The sequence below is a fragment of the Accipiter gentilis genome, chromosome 23 (assembly GCF_929443795.1).
Source record: "Accipiter gentilis chromosome 23, bAccGen1.1, whole genome shotgun sequence".
Lineage (NCBI taxonomy): Eukaryota > Metazoa > Chordata > Aves > Accipitriformes > Accipitridae > Astur > Astur gentilis.
The window spans coordinates 21,804,884-21,830,296 of NC_064902.1; the positions used below are offsets into that span (position 1 = coordinate 21,804,884).

General features: G+C 37.9%; 1 protein-coding gene across 5 annotated transcripts in view; it reads left to right on the forward strand.

Moving 5' to 3' along the window:
- Positions 1 to 25,413, forward strand: part of LOC126049833 (contactin-6-like) — a 150,819-nt gene that overhangs the window by 38,918 nt on the left and 86,488 nt on the right. For all 5 annotated transcript variants that reach the window (XM_049826878.1, XM_049826877.1, XM_049826879.1 and 2 more), the window contains one exon: positions 18,683 to 18,809. In XM_049826878.1, the coding sequence (XP_049682835.1) occupies positions 18,683 to 18,809 (127 nt within the window). The remainder of the gene's footprint in view (positions 1 to 18,682; positions 18,810 to 25,413) is intronic.

Sequence of the window (25,413 nt, forward strand, 5' to 3'; positions counted from 1 at the left end):
AAATTAACATTGAAAACTTCTTGGAATTCACTGCATTCATACCTACTTGACATTCCTGGGGAAAGCTTGCTACCACAATTGTTGTAACTGGGGGTTTCAAAAATCTGTTTCTCCTCCAATCTCTTGGCAGCAAAAAAAAGATTTATATACAAAATCTTTTTTTTTTATTATTATTACCATTGGCACTTGCCTGGGACAGAAAATGTGGTTGTCACAGAGTTTCAGCTCACAGAGTAATTTCAAACCACACAGTATTATTTAGGCTGTGGTTATCGTGCCTACATTACAAAAATAAACCTCTTAGGAATGTGAGGCATTTTTTCATGACTATCTGGAAGAGAAACTCTGGTGATTACCACTAAAATTGCTTGCTGGCGTGTGTATGGGAAGCCAGCTCTGAGACACATGCTGATCTGTAATTTGAGAAAAATATGGATGGATTAGTCTAGCGGGGCCATGTGTAGGGGCTGGATGAATGAAAATATCGGAGATAGCGATGAACCATTCTTTGACTGAAGCTATTACATCTGTACCATCTGTAAAACAGTCCTCTCATTGGTCTTATTACATTCAGATCCTATAGTTTTCCTAGTTTTGGCACTCTCAGCTCCAAACACAGTCAAAATCACAGGCCAAGTACATGTTTTCCATAAGACTAGATTATAGTCCTGAATCATTAAATAATAATGCAAATAGATTCTTATTATTTACCTTGCATTTGTTTTTCATCCTCCAGAACTCCCATTTTCTATATTCTTTCATTGAACTTTAGGGTTAAACTCTAAAAAAAAAAAAAAAAAAAAAAAAGATAAAAGCAATGTTTAATTCTGATGGAATTAGACAGTTTCAGGAACTGGAGAAAAAACCTACACCTACCATTTCAGGATTTATGTTAGTAATTGCTCTAGCTGACGGCATCGCTATCATAATTAGTATCCAAACAGAGATAAGGCTCTCTAGGGCTTCTTCTGCAGGAGCTGAGAGGGGAGCAAGTAAGAGGGCCACTTCTGAATGTGGAGGTAGACTTCAGACACACAGGAGACCTGCAGCCCCCACTTCTCTGGGTCTTTCTGCCTCCCTCTCTCTGTACAAGGTCCACCTGGAGGTGACAATCCTCGCCCTCGTAGGGTGGCCTAAACAGAAAGCTGTCTAAAGTCCAACCAGGCTTGCAGCAAGAGGTAAATTTACAGACTTTAATCCTAATCTCTATGCCTTTACTTTTACATATTTGATTTTTAGATGCTTTTAGAATTTTGGCAAGGGGATTTTTTTTTTTCCTCCTGCATAGCATAATACCATGGTATTTTGTCCTTTGTTCAATATTAATATATGCTTTATTGTTCTATTCTAATTACAATCTCATTATTAAAGGGGCACTATGTTTTCCTCTGACAGATATTGCATCTCATTGTTAGTGGATCTTGGTTATTCTGTGCTTATTGTTATTAATAATTTGTAGCAATTGAATTGGTATTAGAATATTACTCTGCTAAATCACTTTTGCTGCTAATTAAGGCACTATCTGTGACATTGTTTAGCTCCAAACATCATGCTCCTGCTTTTCAGCCCGCTATAATTACCTGTAAGTCATTCATTTCTACTTACGTAAGTCAGGTCTTTTAATCAAGGCTCCTGTGAGCTTTGCCGTGGTGTGAGCTGCTGTTGGTAGGAACGAAAAGTTCTCACGGACAAAGATATTTTTGTAATGACAAATGCACCTTTCACTGCCAGCCTGGAAGTCCTTAGAGATAGAATAATTGTACTTGATGGTTCCAAAGTGGGCACAGAAGAAGAAGGAGGGTTTGCAGCAAAAAGTGAAAGATTACTGAAGTGATCCAAGTATTCAAGATATCAGCAAGAAAAGTCACCATGGCTTTAAAATATCTTCTCCTCACAGAATGATTGTCTATAAGATCAGATCTATCATACTATTTCTTGGGATAACATTTTCTCTGAATAAGCAACATCACTTCATTATTTGTGTGGGAACATTATTCACTTTTGCTCCCAAAAAAACAGAAGACACAAAAAGGTCATTCTTGAGTCATGAGTGAAAACTTGCGTTAACGGCTTCAGGGACTTATTGATATATGTCTGGAGTAAGTATGATACTTTTTTAGTGATGGGACATCTGACACACTGTATATTGCAAACATGTTATACAGATCCAGGAAAATCAGAAACACTGTTTATTTCTGTGCAATTCATCCTGTAATCATTTTACTGGTGTGTAAAAAGGTAGCAGATATTTGTACTGAATTTGTTATGCTGGAGCTGTTCTGCTCACACGCGTGCGCACACACATACTTTACATGTGCACACCAGTGCCATAGTCAGGTAAAATTTGATTTCTGCATCTTCATTAGTTCATTTGCATTTGGGACCGAGGCAGACAATACCAAGAAAGCTGCAGTCACCGGTGGTGTTACAGGCATTCGCAGACTGGCCCGCAGTCACAGCTCACCTCCTGCAAATGCCACCCAGAGCCCCTCGCATTGCTGGCCGTGCCTGCCCAGCTTCACCTTCCTTTTTTCCAACCCATGTGGGAGACGTTGTCTTTCCTGTCCTCTCCCAGCCCCATCAGCAGCCATGTATCTGATGGAGGAAGGCTCTCTTAGACAGGCAGGGGCTCAGGCTCTTCGGCATCATTACCGAGCTTTGTTGCACGGCAGGTTATTTGTACGCATTGATCTCGTGTATGGGTATATTGTTTGCCACTGGATTTCCTTAAAAGCAGATGCAAAGCTCATTATCATTTGGGAGAATTGCCTTGGAAAATAGAAGCATGTTATAAAAGCAGAGAACACTGTCCTTTGGAATCGGTTTCCCCTTTGCTGAGTTGCTGTGTGCTCTTGGACAGATTTTTGTTTATATTGTTTCATTGCCCCAACAGATATCCAGGCTGCCACTCCTCCCAAACCGCAGTACAGACTCCATCTCATTGACTGTGCCCTGAACTCACCCTGGAAAATGACTTTGTAGTTTAGAGTAAAATCTATCCAAACTTTGACTCACGTGCTTCGATGGCCTCCCCACCAACATGAAAGTGATTTATGGAATGCAATTTCTTCATCCTCTAATATTGTCTCACTTCATACACTTATGCCAAATAGTTTTTGATGATTGATTACTTTTCCTACAGCTTATAAAAAAATGTATACTGGTACAGGCAATGTGAAAAAAACTGCAGGGGTTAATCTCTAGTAACATCTTGTTGAGCATTAATCAGATTCATATTTCAGTCATATTAGTCTAAAGGTACTGAAATCACTGATGATATAATGCAACTTAAATCAGAATATAACATTATAGCTCCAACTACTGCTTCTAATTAGATTTATTCTGCTTTACACTGAACGTAGTAGAAATAAAAGAGTTTTCTCTGCGTCTTTCTTGTAAACATTTGTGGTTTTGCAAAACACAAAGAGTTTGCTCTAGGCCAGAGAAAATGTAGTCATTTATGCAATAGATATCGAATTCATATTTGCCTGACAAGTGACCTTATCAGCTATAACATGTCATCTTCTAAATTATTTTTTTTCACTAAATTAACCCCAGACTCTCCTGAAGATAAGTTGACAGTATACCCAACTGTGTGTGGTATTGCAATTAAAATGGTGGTGCATAAGTACTCCACAAAAGAAAAGGTGCATCTCCTTAATATCATATCAATCTGATTAAAAATTGAAACAGGTTTTATTCCCAAAGATGCCACTGGCTTGCAAGGCTTAGTGACCGGTAACAACGGTGTCTTCTCTTTAGAGAGTCTAAGAAGAATCATGTAACACTAAAAGCACGGAGTGAGATCTAGAGAACAGGAATACCTCCATATTACTGAAACACATTTCAAATTAGAGAAAGCAAACAACAAACCTGGGTTTATTATTGCACTTGGAAGTCTCCTTTTATAACAAATCATAGATAGGCACACCTTATAAAATGTGAAACCACATGAAATTTATTTGGATTACAGGTTATTTTCTGTAATCCACATCTATTTTCAAGAGTTTCTATGACATAATGTTTACATTGATAATTTCTGGAGATGTACAGAAGTACAACTTTAGGAGCTGGGTAAGCTTTCATGTAAACAACCCGCATGTCTACAAGTTTTGAACACCTCCAGGGACAGATAGCTGCAGATCAAAAGTTTTGAAGATTTGAATTTAATTCTTTCACAGGTTAAATGCCCAGGGCCTGAATTTTTTTAAAATGTTACTGTGTTTTACAGATCAAGACTGAGCTGAAAGGTAAGCACCTAACATTTGTATGTAAAAGAATGAAATCCTACGAACAGAATTCAGCCCCATTCACATTTTATGCCTTAAAATAGCTTGGGTTTACAGTTTTGACTAAAAATCTAAGCCACATGATTTGAAAAATCAACAGAAATTCCTATCTATTTTAAGGAAACCTAACCTGATTCAAGATTTTATGTCACAGTCTGATATTTGTAAAGTACTGCACTGTGCCTATGCATAACTAATTTATAGAGAGAAGTTGAGAAAAGAACACTTTTGTCAGCCCAAAGCTAGATGTTCACTGCAAGTCAAAATAATAAAACAACAATATGTTATATCACACTGACATTTTACTAAAATGTCCATATAGTTTTCAAGATAATAGAGACGTGAAAATACTAGCAAGCAGAAAATACATGCGTTAAAACAAGACATGTTGTAAATTCAGACGGATACAATTCTAGAGGAGAGGAAACATGCAATACCCTACTTTCTTTCCTTTAAAACTCTGCACACTAAACCTACCTAAATTAGAGCAGTACGTATCATTGATTATGTCATTCCCCAGAAATATGGCCTTCAGACGGTTTGTCATAACTCTACTGGTGATACTACACAGCAGACACATTAAGTATCAGTCAAGATGATACAATTTTCCAACTACTACAAGTCAAGCAAATATGTTCTCAGCCTTCTGGGACAACCTTTCCTGTAGATGGATGACACCAGACTGTGATGTATGGACTGAAACAAAGCAGTCTCTCCTAGACCTTTGCCTGTCCACTGGTTTTGACCAGGGCCCTAACCCTTATGGGAAGGACAGGTACTTAAATACCTAAACCCCATTGAAATCGGGGGATCAAGAGCCTGAATTCAAGTAACACCTGGCCTTTTGCCTTTACAACCTGAAATTCTCCACCACCTCTAATTCTTTTGATTTATTTTTATTTCTAGTATCACCTTTATGTATCTAATGCTTTTTGGATTTTGCCTTTGCAGTTTATTGTATTATGTCTTTGCATTTATTACATTTTACTCCTCACATTATCCCCATAATTGGAATACTCTCTGCCCCAGCTCAAGTTCACCGTGATGACAAGTAGCTCCCACATTGAGTGTACTTCTTCCTTTGGCACATCAAGACTCCTTCCTTTTTTTCAAATCTGCTTCAGTTTGAATTTCACCACTGGCATAGATGAGATGACTAATCCAATCTCCCTCTATGCAGAGAGTCCTCTTGCAGTTCTTTCTGCACTTCTACTTTTTCCCTGAATAGTCGTCATTTAATGCCCCGTTATCTTAGATGGCACTCATTTAGTGGTTTATTAAGCAGTAATTTAGCAGCCTGTTATCAGTTCCTACTGTAGCTAGGAAAAATATGGAATCCAAGTATGCAAGATTTCTGCAGAATTACAGCATTTTTGTGATTTTGGGATTAGAGAAAAATTACTGAAAAGTAATACATATGAAATGTTTTCCCTGCATTTCATTATTGTCCCTGCACTAAAGCTTCCATCAGGCTATTCAAAATGTAGATTGCCTGATCTCTATTTCTGTTTCCAGCCCAAGCAGTGAAATTGTACAAAATTACAGGGAATTCAGTGGACTGAGATAAGCATAAGGAGGTCCTAAGCCTGGACTCATTTCTTCTGACGGCACTCATACTGTCCTTTCTGTAAGGTTTCCAGATGGGGAGAAGGTATACGGCTTAGATTAGGTTTTGTGAGCTTCTTAAAAACCAAGGAGTTTAAATGAAATAATGGGCAAGGGTAGAAAACAATGTGTGCCTGAAACATTAAATACAGTAGCCTAGAGGGATCAGTGTAAATCCCAGCTGGAAAAGTGGTTTTGCAAAACAATTTGATGATAACGTAGGCAAAGACTTGATCTGAAATTACAGCTTTTCAGATCTACATGAAAACAGAAGTATTTTTTATTAATAAATCATTCCTTTTTCTTAAAATTGCCAGATTACAACAAATAATGAAAGTAGATATAAAAGCAAGCAGTGAAGAGGGTAATGAGATATCAGCCAGCTAAACTGGCACTGGCGATTTAGCAAGTACCAGAGATAGGGAATTTTTCGTATCTGCTTACGAAAAGCGTTTCTGGTTCTGGTTTCCCTCTGGAAACATATGCACAAGAGATACAGGAGGACAAATCACACAAAATATCCCCAGGTGGCATATCATCCCACACTCTACAGCCTTTTCTCTGGAGTGAGTAGCTCAGGAAAAATTCACAGGGACACCTGAAGAAAACTCTATTTTGGACTACTGCTGTTTATATCAGTATAGCTTTGAAATGATGTCAAACATTGACATCAGAAGGAAAAAAGGGACTGCCTTACAGGTATAACGGTAGGTCTCTCCACTTTTCCAATTTTCCCCAGGTTTTTCAGCCTGCTGATATGGCCAGCAACCTTTCCATTTCAGGTAGACCTGGCTCCAAGCCCTGCCCTGGTCAGGTTAGCCCTGCCTGCTGAGCCCTTCCCTTTCTGTCTCTGCTCCAAAGCAGAATTTCAGTGGAGCCCTACCAGCCTGTGGGGCTTTTTTTCTCCTTTCAGTTGGGTTTTGTTTTGCTATTTATGCTGTCATTTTTTTGAGACTAGATCAGATAAAGGTCATTTTTTACTTGAATGGAAAAGAACAGTAATTTGACAGTGAGACATTCCCACCTTGCCGTACATCAGAAATGTTGATATTAGCTCCTTTAAAACAGAGACTACAGACAAAAATTGCCTGAGCAACTCAATTGCTAGCAGTTATTTTCCAAAAAAAGAGTATTTACAAAGTTACGTTTGTGGCTTCTGCTGAATTTTAGGATGCCATTACTGAAAAGACTTTAACTTCATTTGTGTTTGCTCAGAGAAAGATCATCATGAAGATATTAAATAGTCACAAAAGATGATGGCTTCAAATAGTGCCTTTTGGCTGATCTATAATCATTTGCTTTGGCAATTTTTTTCAAGAACATTAGCACTGATCGCTTATGCTGTGTTCCTAATTATTTCTGAAATATTGTGCTGTTGCTCATGCTGAAATGCATAACGAGCAAAGCGGTAGGTTAGTTCGAAACGCAATGTTCTAACTGGTTTTTAATCAATGAGTGATAATGATAGCTTGTGTTTTGACTTTCACTGTTTAATTGCCAGTAATAAAGCAGATCTTAGTTGATGATATTCAACAGAGTTCAGTTTCATTTATCTCCGTTTATTCTATTTATTTTAAAAGTGCCTGGGAGCTTTCAGTGCTTGACACAATAACAAAATATACAATGTTAATTATATTTTGGTTGCCTAATATTTTCCACAATAGAGGATTATGATGACCTTTCATGGGGAGCTATTGCACCTCACTGTTTTCAGCAGGTTTCTGAAATGCAGTAGGTTTCTAATGGTAAAGCTATGTTCCATGAAATCCCAACCAGATTTTTCTGAGATACAGACTGTTTAAATCACTATTTCCTTTCTGCTGCATATGATAGTCATGAATTTTTTTGCCAGGATGCCAAAATAATAATGAAACATAAATATTCTAAGGGTGAGGCAGATCTGCAGGTGATGCTGCACAGAAAGTACATCTCATCAAAACAGCCATGCTGGCTCAGATTAAAGGTGCATCCGACTGATGACATGATGGACAGCCAAAAGTAGACACTTAAAGAAGACTGTAAGAGCAGAGATAGCACATAGCTTGAATCCTATATTGCATATTCCTCTACTTCTAGACTACAGGCAGTGCCCAAAGAAGAGCTGAACTGGGGTGTTTTTTCCAGTTAGGATAGTGGACACAATCGAGCAAAATCCCTTGGGAGCAGAGAAGTGTGCCATACACCACACACCAGGCAGCTGTTCTCTATTTGTATGGCAATACAAAAGGCTAAGAGGGAAAATTAAGAGACATTTCTGCTTGACCCTTGAGTTTCTTCACTAGCCGATAGTCAATTTTGCAATGGACTGTACCTAATTTTTGGCCAAGAAAGACTATTTTTTTAAGTTCCAAATTTAGTTTCAATCTACTAAATAGATGTCAATACTGTGACGACAAGCATATGTAAATCAGTCAGTCAATACGATAAATATTTCGATAATATCCTGCCTGATTAATCTAATTTAAATCAGGATCTGCCTTAGGTTTAAAATGTTATAAATATCTCTTGCGTTCCTCTTCAATTATATGTAAGAAAATAAAGACCTTTTTAATCTTGCCTGGTTTGACATTACCTTAATTGCTTAAGATGATTTATTTTCCAAGATTTTATTCCCAAGTTATCAATCATCTGAAAGCAAGAAGTAGGTGGCAGCCTGAAATTTCTACATCAGGTCTTCCTGTGTCCTAAGGATTTTTGCCATGGTAGTAATGTGGACAACAAAAATAAATTCTCTCCACATGTTTTTCTATTATCTTCATGATCTCTATTATTTCTAAGTGTTATTCCAGAATATAAACCTTTCTATTGACACAAAAATCATTTCTGATGTCAAATACTTACAGCTAGTTCCTGACTAGCTTTATTCATGTCTGTTATTTAAGCGCTACTGGGAAAAGCAAGCATCTATGAAACAGCCATTTCCTTCCAGTTATTCAAAGTAAATAAGCAAAATTTAAATAACATGTACGCAGAGCTTAAACATCCACCTGCAATTTAAGTCCCCTATAATGGTGATTGTATCTAGCTTTCTACAAGATCTGGGACTCATAATACTGCAAAAACCAAAATATTACTTCACATTACGACATGTTTCCTGTTGAACATAAATGGGAATTACGAAGTGTGCCCTCTGGAAACAAAAGAGGAATCATTGTTTGCTTTAGTATATTCCAAATATTTGCAGACTAGCCTTTTTCATAATTTCTTTTTCGTTCCAATGTGGCTGGATCTTTGCTACTAACTATCTGCCTAAAAATAATGCAGCTGTCATCCGTATCCAGTACCTATTGCACACTGAACAGGTACGGTTTTCAAGCACCAAAGTATTTAATATACCAATTATAATTTATTGTATAGTATGCAGTCAATATAAATAGAAGAGCAAAGAGACGTTCTTAGCAGATCTCTTCTCTCTTTCCCTATAGAGTGTGTGTGAGTACATGTCTGTGTAAGTGCTTGAGAGGATGTATATGCACTATACACTTATATACACACATAAGTATAGGATAAATATATGTTACATAGTACCGTGTTTCACACACAGAGAAGACTAAGAAAAAATGGAGTATCAGTTGCTTATACTTTGTTCAGTAGGGGTTGATCCATTGCCTAACATTAAAACATGAGCCAAACTCAGCATTCATCAGTCTGCTGCATATTTGCTATACTGAAATTACAGTCACACTGGGGAAATAAAATAAAACTTAAAAAAAAAAAAAAAGTCCTAGTAAATTCAGTTGTATTTGATAGTACTTTTCCAACAGATTCCCTAAGTCTTTCTACCATGGGGCAAGAAGAAGGGTGCCATGAAAACTGATGAAGATTTTGTGGAAAAGAACTTGAGGATTAAAAGGCTTGATCATCCCGGATACCTCAGGCTAGCCAAGAACAGGCGTGCAGAAGAGTAAGGCTTTTCGGTCTAACTCCTTGAAACCACTCACAAGGCTTATCCGAAGATAGAAAAAGAGAGAAAAGAGAGACAGAACTATTCCTCCCTCTAGGCTTGCTCAGGATCTAGAGGAAGGAGGCGATGGAGCAATTCCCTGTTGTCTCCCTCTGTCTCCAGAGTCACTGGATGGGAGTGCTGGGCTTCAAAGCAAGATGCTTAATGAAAAGACTACAGTGGGTCTGAAATGGAATTTAAAGATTGGAAGAAAGTTTCACAGACCTCTTTTTTTTTTCTTTTCCTGTTTTGAGTATAAGCAGAACTGTAGCTTGCCATATTGTTATATGCTCATTCAACCTAGTGTTTCACTCTCTCCCCCTTCTACAGAGCATCTATCAATAGTTGCAATGGAGTTTTGGAGTCACCACCCAAAACCCCAGAGCTGATCAACACTAGCAGTGGCAAAAATTATCCGAGCTTAATTAATCATCATCCTCCTAAGACAGTAAAGCACAGTTAGGTTTTGCACAAAAAAAAAAAAGTTACAGGGAAACAAAGTACTGGATTTATTTAACTGGCAGGATATTAAATGATATAGCTGTTATCTTTTCCTGTATTGTAAATTATTGAATTAAGCCTTCAGTCAGTTTGGCAACAGTGCCAAATGAATATTACAACAGTACAATGCAGCAAACAGTATCTGTCATCGAATCTAGGTCTCACTTATAACTGAAATTACAGCGAACAAAATGCTTGTGCAATAGATTGGAAAAGGTTCATTATTATTTATTCATCTTGCCTAGTAACACAAAAACTAATGAAATTTCATTGAGAAGAGTGCACATCAGGATTACTATACATCATAAAGACACATCCCTCTAACTTCATTGTGGATATTTGTCTCCGTAATTAGATGTCTGTTCCACAATAGTTCTGTATCTGAAGGACATGACCAAGTTCATGACATAAAACAAATCACCTGCACAAATGAAAAGGCTTCCTTTATCTTGCCTACATCTTGCACAATAGCACAAAAGTCTTCAGAATATCTTTCTATAAAGCCAATGAAATCATGCACAGTTAGTAATACTAGCATTGTTACTCACACTTTTTTTAATTTTTCATAAGATATTACATTATTAATACAGTTCACACATTGGTGTATTTATAGCCCCATCCCTATTCAGGCTATCGTACCTTTACACGTATCTCCACAATGAATTGTTCATAAACTTGTGTTCATCTGTAGCCAAAAGTGTAAATTAGTGAAGCTCCATTGAATGCAATCCAGAATGCATCAATTATGAGCAATTTTCCTTCACTGTAGCTTGAACTTCTGGTCTGGAATCTTTAGGGAATATTTTGTTTTTTTATTGAATGCAGTTAGTATCACGTAAATCTGAAGGAAGAGTTTGATTGCTCTACTCAGTATGGTATTACGAGAAATATCACATTTTGGCATTTCGAGATCTATCGTTAATTATTTTGGAATTAGAATGTGTGTATCTGTTAGAGCAAAATGCAGACGGGTAATAAATTCACTGATACCCAATTATATTCACAGAAAGTTAGCTCAAAGTGTTGAAGCAATAATGGTTATCATAATAGAACTGTTTAAAAATGTTCGAAAACACATTTTGACAAAATCTTTTGGCAATATATATATTTAATTGAAAAAGGCTCACGATTCAAGAATATGGTAGGTTTTGCATAATATTTCCTTAATTATTACTTGTGATATATTACACTCTAATTTTATATGCTAGATTCTGGCAATCCTGACAGCTGGTTATATTAGTAATTAAAGTCGTATTTTATACTTTTATTATTTGTTTACACACCCAAGTACTTCAGGAAAATGTGCAGTTAGTATACAACCTGAGTGCATTGCTTACCACATTAGCCTCAGATCACCCTGCTTATAGCACCATACAGGTTATGTTTAAATATTAGGAAAAATACTGGAATATTTGAATAATTTTTCCAGCAATAAAATTTAGGGGATACAGAATTGTTTTCACTGAAGACAATTAACATTTCTGTGCCATTTGCCAGGGCTGGAGGAGCCCTAACTATTCTGGTCTTGAAAGTTACGTCTCCAAACTCAAATCTGGTTGAGCCGCAGGCAACCTCCATGTACCATGTGTGGGAAGAGGGGACAAAGCGAGGCAGGCGCTTGGGGTGACGGCTCCAAATGACAGGATTTCCCCCGCCGCTGGGAAATTGCAGGTTCACAGCTAGGCTTCCTTTCATCTGCTTACTCTCACTATTTTTTAAATCTGCAAGGAAGGGGCATTGCTAGCCTACTGCGTCCCAGATGAAAGGGACACCTGGCACTGTTGACTGTCATTTTAGAGACATTTAGACAGCTTCGCACATAAAACTTGGGCTCGAGTGCCAAGCTTCAATACATTACCGAGAGTTTCTGGGACTTCAGTAGGGCCAGGACTTCACCCTGCGCACCTCCTCAATGCCTATCTTTCTCCCTACATCAGTTAGCTAAGTGTGTTTCTGGTTTTGGTGTCTGATGACAGAGACAATGTAGAATTCCACCACTGCTCCCAATTTGACTTTTTCAATAGAAGCTGAAACTTGAAAGGAGCCCTGTGTCTCTGGAGTTCTGTATATCAATGTCTGAAGGGAGAAAACACATGAAAGTTGAAGGCCCTTTGGGAAAATCCTACAGGCTTTAGGTTGCTTCTGCCTGCTCAAACCTATAACATCTCTTCTAATCTCCCTTTCTCTGTATATGTCTCCTGCTTCACGCTCTGATTGAGAAGGGAACGTCACTGAGAGGGAGAAGAGGGAAGCCTGCCTCCCATTGCCTGTACTACTGACAAGTTGTTTTTACAGAATGCTTTCATATCCCTTTCCTGCTTCTGCTTTTCCCATCTTTTCTTTTCAGCATTAATATCTGATTCCTTGAACTGATGTGTGTTACTTTATGCTTTCCTGTTAGCAAACAGGGTCTCATCCTCTACCTCTCGCTTTGCATCTGTCATGCTCCTTTTAAAGTCCTTGAGTTATCTGGTCCAGGCTTTTGATGAGGAAAATAATCATTCCGTTCTGGTTCTGACAAGATTCAATCAAAAGCCCTAATGTTATTTGCAGGGAAAGACTCCACATGTAAAAATCTGTGGGTCTTATAAATACCCCCTCTTCCAATTAAAACTTACCAATGTCTTCAGCTGTGAAGAAAATTAAACAGATTGTGAAGTCATTTGGGATTTTTCATATTTTTTCTACCCATGCTGTCATTACAAGGGGGAAGTCTCTAACTCACCTGTCCCATCTTTTTTGCTAGAACTGACAGGCATTTTACTATCAAGCTGATTTAAAAGAGGCCTCTTAATCAGGTGTCATCTTTGGCCCATAAAGTCATATTAATGTTTTGGATCAGATATGAGGCTCTATCTAAGGCACATTAAGAAAGATTCATTAGAAACTCACTACCCCTGGAATTTACTGCCTTCCTGGAACTTAATAGCCTGGATAAATTCCTCCTTATCTGGTTTGCTTATGTGAATTATAGCAGTTTTGCATTTAAAAGGTTTTTAGAGTATAGGTTTTACCATCATTCTGGCTTCTTTATTCTTATGATCTTCAGTAAGAATACACACATAGGCTACATATATACGTGCCTCGGCAGCAGCATGGCCTCTCCATGCCTGCTGCCTGAGTCCAAGCAAGGAAAGAACTGCCCTAGTCCATCACTTATTTGGGATTCTTCAATGCAGGACCTCTAGCTCCTTGTTCTACAGCTTCACGAAGGACTCCTAATCTCTGAGCAGCTCCGCAAAACATCGTGGCAACAGAAATAATCACAGAAGCTGCAAATACTGCAGACTCTGGAGCTCTCAGACCAACAGAACTGTACATTTCTGGTCCCCAAGCAATGAATCCTCTCGAGTTTGCCTGCTCAGAGCTAATTCACATAGGCAAAAATAAAGCCTTATGTGGTCTTTCTCTGCAAATGGAGCATGATATTTCTAGGACACCTTCAGTTTCACCAGACAGAATTTATCTGATATTACTGATCTGTTTTGAGTAACAATAATTACGACTCCACTTTGCAAAAAAAGTCATAATAGAAAGGAAAATCTGTGGTAGGAAAGGGATAAAAAAAAAAAAAGTCAGCTGGTTTGCAATATTGGCCTACTAATTTATCTATACATATGCTACAGGCTGGGTCTTGGCCAGCCTAAATTGCTCTCAGGTTGTATGGCTTGGCCAGCCTAAATTGCTCTCAGGCTGTATTGCCTAGCATTTCCAGTTGAGCAGATACCTCGTAAGGAGCTAAACATGAAGCGAGCCAGAGTCAGACAACAGGAAAGAAGAGGGAGAAGGATTTGGCTGGAAATTAAGTTGATTAAGTGTGGGCTCCAGATTTGTGTTTCATTCTCCTTGTCTGGATGAGACAGTGCATAAGCATTTAAATATTTATTGTGACTAACCAAAAACTCTTTGACTACATCTGACACGAAAATCATAGCTCAATATAAGTAACCATTGCCCATAAAGCAATGAGAGGAAAGCACTGTGATATCCTCTGCTGATACATAATTATGAAGAAAATAGGCTTCCTCCTCTTCCGTTGGCACTGTGTTAATCTCTATATTGGCTGAAGACAGTATCACATAATGAATAAAGGAATGTTGATTCATTTCATACTTTAGATTTTAATTCAGACTAGCATAATTATGGTCTTTATGGAGATCAAACTGATTTGGTATCATAAAGAAATACATTTTAACTTCTCATAAAACATTTCATAACAAGAGTTTATATTTGCTTTCAAGCACCATGCTGAGGATTCGCACACAAGTTTCATGTATGAAAATGATACATTTAATCAAATCTTCATATTCCAATAGATTTTTAAAATCTTAATTATTTAAATCTCAACAAAAGTAGAGAGTCCTACAAAGATTCATTTGTCTCATGTATCTCTGGAGAAATCATGGTGACTGGGATTGAATCTGGAGAATGGGGGAGAAATATATGGCCATTCTCTATATGAAACGCAGAAGGATGCATCAGGAAATTAGAAGTGACCAGCCTGACCTTTTCTATAAATAAGAGATGGACTCACAGTACACCATTGGCTCTGAAAGTGCACATCATTTCTCAGAGATTTGGTGTTATTCTCTGTTGCAGATCAGGCAGCAAGAAAAGGATATTAAAGAGAAAACAAAATGACAGCAGGAAACCACCTTTACTAAAACTCATGGACAATATTTTTGTGATAGGGACTGCAATGTGTCTACTGTAAAGGAGCTGTTAAGGTGCATGTGAACTATTGTGTTCTTATTCACCACGATAAGGGTCTGCTATATTAAGGACAGTGAAAGGGGATACAAGAACCAAGATGTTCAAAAGTCTGCAAATGACAAATGAGTCTAAATTCCATTTAGAACTCATCATGGGAATTTAAATCCAGATTTACCAAAATATTTACATTCTTATCAGCTAAACCAGGGATTTTCATGGTCATCAGGTAGCTCACCACTGTTAATTTCAGGCCCACCCAGCTACATTGATTTAAAAAATGGAGCAATGATCCCTAGGTCATTTTGGTGCTTTAGAAAAGCTTTTCACTGGCAGTTCTGGGAAGGTAACGAGAATGACTAACAGGCTAAGTAAATTAACCCAGAAGGGAAGAAAATTCCTACCAAAGAAAAGACAAGTCAAAGGATCAATTGTAGAAACAGTGAAAAAAGAAGTCTTAAAATTTGTCAAGGGATTAAAAATTAGAAGAGTAGAAGGAAAAGAAACAAAGACTATTTAACTATATCCAGCCACCATCTCTGAGAGATATTCTGTCTTGCCTTGCATGGTTTACTGAACAAACTGTCTTCTCCCCTACTCCCCACAACAAGAAAGACTACCATGAGAAATATAAATAGTTCTGGTTTACATTACAATCATTTGATTCTGAAAGTATGAAATAAAGGAAAAATAATTTGGGATCTTCAGTCAATATTAGGAGATATGTAACCTTTCTGATCAGAAAGTTGGAACTGTAAGATATGACTTACTCATTTTTCCTACAGCACCTTGCTCTATGACTAAAGAACCCTGGCAGAACCACAATATAAAGAATAAAAAAAATAAATTAAATTAAGCTCTAGGCAAAAGTAAGGGCTGAAATGCAGGCTTATCTTTAGGTATTTGAATAACCCCACCAAAAGCAAACATCAAGGCCCTATCATGTCTTGAATGTAGTTGAGCAACAGCTTCTTTCATTGGGTTTGCTTCATATTTTCTGAGATTTTCACCTGTGTCCACTAGTTATGGATAAGTCATGAAATATTTGGAGTCTACTCTAAGTTCACTTATAGTCTGCAAAGTTTAACAGAATGAAAAAGTTATGGAAATTCATAGATTTTATGTGATTTACTGCATTTTATGGTCTGTTATGTCACTTGTAACATCACATAAAATGTTCAGCCAAGTTTAATATTTTGTCTTCAAACCACTAGCTCATCTCAGCTGTTTTACTAGCCTGACTTACTTTATATCCTAAACTGAAAGGATGTATTTTTTCTTTCTAGTATGCCCACGCTATCTCCTTTATAACATGAGATATTCTTAAAATGAGATGTGTCTACCCAAATAGCTATTGTGGTATAAAACAAATCAATCTTTTTTGACTGCTACTTTGAATTTTACTCCAATTCTCTTGAAGGCTATTTCTCACAGGTACTGCTCATGAACACACTCACAGCTGGGCTGACTTTCTCAGTTTCTGAAGGATATACAGTGTAAATCGGGCTAACAGACCCATAGGAATGGGCATCTTGATTAAGATATGTAGAAAACATTGTGATTATCAGATGCCATCCTTAAAAAGGCTTCTGGTCAAAAAAGCTTAAGTATAAAACATTTTCATTTGTTCATCGCTCTCTAGAGTTTTGCCAGATGTTCTTTGCTTTAGATCCACTGAAGTAGAAAAGTCTGACTACATTCATCAGTACAAAACAATTTTACTCCTAGCAAGATGGGGTTGTTAACTTTTCTGGTTTAGTTAAAAATATTTCAGATATAAAAAAAAGATTAAAATTCAATTATATTTAAAAAAATTAAATATTATATTCTCATTACTTCTGATAAAAATAATTCATACAATTCCAGGATTAGGACTCTCAGAAAAATAGCAAGCGTCACAAAAAGATGAAAGCTGATGACAATGCTGATCTGGCTTTTTTAACATTTAGAGGAAACAGACTGAAGTGGTTGAAAAGGATGAAGGGAGATGAATATGTAGACAGCTGGTAGCAGATACAGATGATCTGATTTTTGACGTGCACCCTGTGCGGTTGCTTATAGCCCTGCAGAAGGCACCTGGGTTGACAGGGTGCCAGCGGCCGGGGCTGACCTGGCTGGGATGAAGCTTGGGGAACTGCCTGGGGGTGCACGCTGAGTTAATGTGTCAGGACGGCGGATCGTCTTTGGGGATGCAGGAGGAGACTCTGCTGGTGTCAGTCGAGGAAGACCTATCTGTAGCAGCTGAGAAAATCCTCTAAGGAATTACAGAGCTATAGAGCAAGAGGATTGCACTTGGTAACTAGGGAACTGAAGCAATGTCACAAGATGCGGTGAAGCCTGTGGGAAATAGGTTGTACCTTCCCTCTCTCGTTACCGACAAGCAGATTAAAATAAGTGAATAAAATCAGACATGATTACTGCCCACATTTACGTTGCTTCCAGAATACAACTGTAGAGCAACTAGGTTTTGGGGTTAATACCTCTTCTTCCCAGCTGTGTAACTGTACTGTAAACTTTCTTAGACTCATGTAAGACATCTGAGAACTGCAGAATGGTCCAGTTGCTAAGCTGTATTCAAGGATCTGGGATAATTTATTTGTTCTATCACTAGTATTCTGTTATAGCTTTGAAAAAATCATTTAATGTCCATGAAAGTTCCCTTGCAGGAACCTCTGAGATGTTGAGGAAGCAAATGGGTCTCACACCAGCCCACATGTCTGTTGTCCCCTTGCGTTTACATGCTGTAATTAATTAGACTCTGTCGGTCACCAGGAAGATACAGGTTCTAGTTAAAATGATGAATAAACAACCTTTGTTTAATGCTACTTCTGTTTTAAAAGGGCCAAAAAGGGGGGGCGGGGGGGGGCGGACCGAACTCAAACCAAACAAAAAACCCCAAACAAAACCCTGAAACCAGGCCAGCTAAAGTTTACAAAAGTAATATATCAAAGGATGTGAAGGGTTAGAAGAGAAGGAAATGACTGATTCCCTTAGACTGTGATATGACCTTCTGGAGCCCATCACCAGAGAGGCCAAATGGCAGAGGAAAGGAAAGCCCAGGACCACTGCCCCACCATGATGTACCTCTCAATCTAGAAGCTATCTGTAGGTCTGCTAGAGGTCCTCACTCTTCCTCTCCCACGGTATGCACTCTCATGGACCATAACGAAATGTCTGCCTTGACAGAGTTTGGCCGCAGTCAGTGAGCTGCCTGTATTTCAAAGGGTGACGTGAGGCTGACACATCCACTTCACCAGGCGAGCAGGGAGGTAGAAGCACCAAACACAGAAAGCCACAATCTCATCCTTTTCTGCTTCCAGCTGTGATCTAAAGCACAAGTATGAGGTAGATGGGAGAGATTTAATAAATGGCCATATAGCTTCCATAGGAAATATGCAAAGAAGCTAGTCTTCACTGTCACTTGCAAAATAAATCACCTGGGATATGCGATTTTATTATCAATCAGGCTTGAAATATTTCCTCCTTAATAGCCAAATGTCTGGAGGTGGATTCTCTGCTGAATATAATAGCAGACCTTAACTTCTGACCGAAAGCAAAGGACACCAAAGGACACTCTTATGTATAAGGACATGCTAAAGATGTCTAATCTTAAATTATTGTTTGTCTTTCACAGGGGAAGAAACCCTTCATGGTCCTGTTTTTATCCAAGAGCCATACGATATCACTTACTCCATGGGCTCAGCAAATCCAGAAATCCTACTGAACTGTACAGCTAAAGGATATCCACTCCCATACTACAGGTGAAGTAAATTTTGGAAAAGTATTGTCTCACTGTAAATCTTTTAACTATGTTTTAATCAGTAGTACACCATCATACATACCTCAAAATATGTTGAGCACTCACAGTGAGAATATACATAGGTATAGTAAATTTAAGGAATGAAGGAAAAATATTTTTGCTAGTCTACTGTTAAGAAATTAACATAGGAAAAGAAAGCACATCACCAAAAATTGTCCCCAAAGTATTTCAAAACATACAAAATTACTTCTGAATCAAGAGAACAGCTGTGAAAAATGGAAAAATGGAAATGCTGCACATTTGTATTTGATAAAACTTTCTGTACATCAATAAATGCTTGGCAAGCAAAAAAGCAACATCCTTGCCCATTTCTAATTCTAACATTTCATGTGTATATTTATAGTGTTTATTTAGAGAAACAGCAAGGCACAGCTCTGATATCTAGCTTACAATACTCTGTAGACTCACTTAATAGAACCTTGGTACACAGGCTTGTTTGTTTATTCAGTAACTATGGACTCATCTTTTAAAACATAGATTGTTGCACCAAAGATCTGGAAACCTAATAAGAGAAAAAGCTGGAAATCTGGAAAAAAATGACAGTGTGCTTTATTCAGAAAAGAATGGGGAAAATAATGGTCTGGGAAAAGGAAAATAAATAAAAAAAAGTCATTTGTGCAAGACTTGAAAGAAAATTATGTCCTACCAAATACTTAGTATTTATTCAATAGCTTTTAATTGCTCACACAATAGTTTCCTCTGTAAAGTACTACTACTAGTTATCAACTTGGCTTTTGTACTTCATGTATTAATTTGTTTCCAAATATTGTGCTAGTAAAGGAATACTTTTCTCCTTCTCACAGTATAACTTCTCTTCCTATGAGCAGAAATCCTCACCTATTTCCCATCCTATTTTTACTTCATGTTTTCAACATGAATAATCTACTGGTTCACATCATGAATGTCAAGTCTTTCCAGTTCATCCATTCATCTGCTTCATATCCATGCAGCTTCCTCAGATACTTACAAAAATTATTGACACTTGTATTCCAACCATGGTCTCCTCACATGCACAAATAGTAGAGACAGCAGGTTTCATTAGGCAGGAGAGCTATGAAGTCTCCACCAATCATATATCTGATATTCTTATTTTCTCTTTCACTTTTTTCCCACTCATCCATTAATTAGAGTAATTATTTAATTTGCACTATAAGGACATTTCGCAAACCCTCCGTTACTCTAGTAAGATGAGATCAACATCTGGGAATTGATCCTGAACCATCTAGGTCAGTTAGAAGTTATCAGGCTATCACTGCTGCTATTACAACTTGGGAGCTTTTCACCATGACTTGAAGGGAATGGGAAGTCTTCAGCACTTTTCTTTGATTTCACTAGAACTAATGTCAGTTTTGTCAGATAAGGATTGAGCCCATATATTTAAAAGTTCCAACAATTTTAGATAAGTCAAGCACAGTATGAAATTTTAATTGTATCCTTTGTTGACTGATGGAAAAGTACACCAAGGACTACTGGAAGGTTTTTCTTTGATTCAGAAATACAGAACCAGTACAACAGGAATAAAGTTATATACAAGCTAATTTGCCATTTTATGTAAATAAATGTGCTGATTAATACATTTTCTTTAAAGAAACAATGCTTAGAATTTCCTAGAAGTTTTATTTTATTTATACTATATTAGTCTTATAGACACATCGAATATAGTAGTAACTTTTTGCAACTTCATTTCAAAATCCCGTGTGTCTAACAACCACAATGCAAGAATTCTAGAATTAAAGTAGGCATAAGGGCTAAGTAATAAAAAATGAGACACTGATTTCCTGTTGGACACTGTTGGAAGTAACAGAGAACATAGATCTGATCACAATGGAAACAAAAATACGGATAGAAGTATCCCTAAAATCAGCACGTGTTAGGAAATCTATATAGGTGTCCTGATAAATACCATTTTATCTATTATGCCTTTTTCTATAAAGTCAAAATTGTTTTTAATATCAGGTACATTATTTCAACTGTTTCCCTGTGTGATGTTGGTGGTAAATAAACATAACCTTTCAAATTAGATTTATGATTTTTTGCACTTAAGCTTTTCTGTTATAGTTGATTGAGGGATTATCATCAACTAAAGGAACAAATTTTACTTCTTTTTCTGCTTACAGCCAATACGTGAACATATCACAGTTCCACAGTTTTCTTCCATTAAGTCATTCCGTTCAGTACAGCTAGCCTTCCACCACACTGAAACAAACAAACAAAAAAAGCAGACAGAAAGAAGTCACCTAGACCTGCCAAGCAAGTGTTTTCTGGAGTATGTTGACATTTCCTGTTTGGTCTCAGTTCTAGCTCTTTTTCTGAATTTACATTCAGTATCCAGAGTAATCACATAATGTAGCGTTTTCATGCAAGTTTGAAACGGAGGATTTTTTTTTCCTCAGTAATCTTCACAGGGAGCAGTCAATTGAAAAAATATGAAATCCAAGGGCAGCATAAGCATTATTCATTATAACAATATTTTAATATTTCAGCATAACTTAGAATGATGCAGTAAAATAAGATCAAGAGATTCAAATTCAATCCAAATCAAAGTACCACAGAAGATAGCTGTAACAGACAAATAGAAGTGGGGGGAACAGAAGTACAAAGTCTATGATGATTGCAAATGACATAAAATATGTTTATAATCATAGCATAAAATTGTAGAATGATTCCCAGTAACCCCCAAAATATATTTATCTTACTCACACCCTGCAAAAACAAATGACAACCCTGCTGTAGCATACTTGTTCACTAAAATGCTGTCCCTTGACTCATTGCAAATTCTGCTTCAAAAGTGGAGTAGAATTAAAATTGCCTTCAATCTCTGTTGTCTTGTACACTGTCAATAGTTTTTAAACTTTCTATTTTCTTCCTCTATGGAAATACTGCATACTAGGTGGTTTTGCAAGGGGTTTTTTTCCCAGTTACAAGAAAATCTCAGGTGACTTGGAAGGACGTTTCCACGTGAATACAAATAAACTAAGAAACATACAACAAAACAGAAAAAAAACCCCACGTACTTTTATTATAGATGTACACTGAAAAGATAATTCACGAAATCATGTATGCATATATCCACACAGAAAATAGTTCAAATTAGGGAAAGACGTATATACAAGTAAGAGCTTCTAGCTATGGTAACTTTGGTACAAAATCATGATGCAGCCACGCGTGCTTTGTAAAACTTCCAGGATTTTACTTGTAGAGCTGGAAAAACCTCTTTCAGCAGGAAATTCCAATAGTTCTAAATGTATCTTTTTTTAGAGGCAAGCAAGACAGATTAATGAAATATTGCATTTGAATTTATCCAAAATATTTGCAAATTGACTAAGTGGAGTCTTTTACAAATTCCTTAATTGCTTCAAGATTCATACATTGATAATTTCACTGAAATTGATACACCTTCACATTTCATTTCCAGAAAAAAGTCACATCTTCTGAAAGAAAATGTTTCCTTTTCCTAAATAGTTTCTATGCAACAATACTCTTTTCCAGATTCATTAATCATAGAAATGGGACTCATTTAGTTATAGCTACTTAGACATTGCATAGCACTGTACAGTATCCTTACAGATGTGATCAGAAATTTCCTGGTTAAATATCCACTTACCAGAAACCATAATCTTGTCTCAAAAGTTAAAATTTTCCCGACTAAAATATCAAAGATGGTAGGTGACCAAACAGCAGTTTTATCTCCTTGAAACTTATGGGACCTGATGGGCTCCATCCAAGAGTACTGAGGGAACTGGCAGAGGTCCTTGCCAAGCCACTCCCTATCATCTATCAGTGATCCTGGTCAACAGAGGAGGTCCCAGAGGGCTGGAGGCTTGCCGATGGGACTCCATTTATAAGAAGGGTCAGAGGGAGGACTGTCAGCCTGGCCTCGGTACCGGGGAAGATTATGGAACGGTTTGTCTTGAGAGCGCTCACATGGCAAGTCCAGGAGAAGAAGGGGATCAGGCCCAATCAGCGTGGGTTTATGAAAGGCAGGTCCTGCTTGACCAACCTGATCTCCTTCTATGACCAGGTGACCCACCTAGTGGATGAGGGAAAGGCTGTGGATGTTATCTTCCTTGAGTTCAGCAAGACCTTTGACATGGTCTCTCATGGCATACTCCTTGAGAACCTGGCATCTCATGGCCTAGATAAGTGCACCCTTCACTGGGTGAAAAACTGGCTGGATGGCCGAGCCCAGAGAGTAGTGGTGAATGGGGTGAAATCCAGTTGGTGGTGGGTCACAAGTGGTGTTCTTCAGGGCTCGGTGTTGGGCACCATTCTGTTTAATATCTTTGTTGATGATTTGGACAAGGGGATCAAGTGCACCCTCATCAAGTTTGCAGATGACACCAAGTTGGGAGGCAGGGTCGATCTGCTTGAGGGTAGGGAGGGTCTACAGAGAGATCTGGACAGGCTGGATCCATGGGTTGAAGCCAACTGTATGAAGTTCAATGAGGCCGAGCGCCAGGTCCTGCACTTCAGTCACAGCAATCCCAGGCAGCGCTACAGGCTTGGGGAAGAGTGGCTGGAAAGCTGTCCGGCAGAGAAAGACCTGGGGGTGCTGGTTGACAGCCAGCTGAACATGAGCCAGCAGTGTGCCCAGGTGGCCAAGAAGGCCAATGGCATCCTAGCCTGTATCAGAAATAGTGTGGCCTGCAGGAGCAGGGAGGTGGTTGTTCCCCTGTATTCGGCACTGGTGAGGCTGCACCTTGAGTCCTGTGTTCAGTTTTGGGCCCCTCGCTACAGGAAAGACATTGAGTTGCTGGAACATGTCCAGAGAAGGGCAACCAAGTTGGTGAGGGGCCTGGAGCACAAGTCTTATGAGGAGCAGCTGAGGGAGCTGGGGTTGTTTAGTCTGGAGAAGAGGAGGCTGAGGGGAGACCTTATCGCTCTCTACAACTACCTGAAAGGGGTTTGTAGTGAGGTGGGTGTTGGTCTCTTCTGTCAGATAGCTGGAGAAAGGACAAGAAGAAATGGCCTCAAGTTGAGGCAAGGGAGATTTAGGTTAGATATTAGAAAAAATTTCTTTACTGAGAGGGTTGTCAGACACTGGAATAGGCTGCCCAGGGAAGCGATTGAGTCACCTTCCCTGGAAGTATTCAAAAAGCAAGTAGATGGGGCACTTCAGGACTTGGTTTAGTGGGCATGGTTGATGGTTGGACTCAATGATCTTGAAGGTCTTTTCCAACCTAAATGATTCCAATTCTAAACCAGCTCCTCCTCTGATGCTCATTATGAGCCTGTGTACATGTTGGATTGCAAGCCAGATACCTTGCACTTGTATTTTTCGTATAAAGTGGCAGCTCTGGGCTGAGGAGTCCATCTCCTCAGCTCTGCTGGACTTCCTTGCACATGGGTCGGCGCGTAGGGAGAGGTGTCGGGATCGCCGTGTCAGTGGATACGCGTCCCAGAAGAAATTCTGCTCAGAGAGGATAAGGGAAGTGTAAACACCAGAGAAACCTGTGGGTATGCAGCTTAAAAGTCAACCTGAGTATAAAGAAACATTGACATTTCTCAAACAAGTCCTAAGAATATTTGTATTCTGCAAGGATCTCTAATATTTCACCATTTTTCTAAGCTTTCTGTTCTTCGGTCTTCTTTGAACATTTTTAGTTAGATCAATATTTTTTCAGTGTGAAAACATGATAGAAATTAATTATATTATTTTTTCCACAATTCTTTTATATTACCCTAAAGACAGATTGCATAATTTGTAGTTGCATTGTAAATACACATCACTCACATTCATGTCCATTAATAAATTCTACTACTCCTCATTTTTATTTGCTTAGAGATGGAGACTATTTGAATAGCAAATCACAAGTATTGATTAAGTAATATAAATAAGAGGAAATCACCATATATTACAAGTTTACCCTTATATCAGTGATTTGACTGCACTCTACATTAGAAGGAAGTTCCCAGTAAGCCCAGCATCAAAGATCTAATGTAACCCAGTGGCTTGGAAGAATACTGGTATATTGGTACATCTGAACGTTAGGATAAATCGGCAATAATTTAAGAAAAGAGAGCAAGAGAGACTAGACTACCTCTTGCTTGAGATCTTTAAATCAAGATGGGAAGAGAGGGGAGATCCCACATATATACGTTCTGAAAGTCTTTAACTTAATGAAGAATTTGTGGGGAATGTTTTATAACTGGTGTTCTATAAAAAGTTAGATTTTGAAGCAAATAGAACATGATCATGTGTTCTACGAGTTCATAAAACACGCAGTCTTTTTTTTAAGTTTGGACATATCAATACAATTTGAGAAGTCTTACATTCCTAGGGAACTAATGAATCAAGCATCGGAATATAGCATTTTTTAAAAAGTTTATGTTCTGAAACAATTGGTCCAGGATGCATTTCCTATAATTAATGAAAAGTATTTTCCAATGATTTCATGAAGAAGTGCACAAAAATATGTAGGTGATCCTTGCTTTAACAGGCTTACATTAAAATTTTCTTAAAATAATCCTTCAAACATTTCTGTGTATTAGACAGTATACTGCATAACACAGTCATTAAATCATTGTCTATCATATGAATTCAT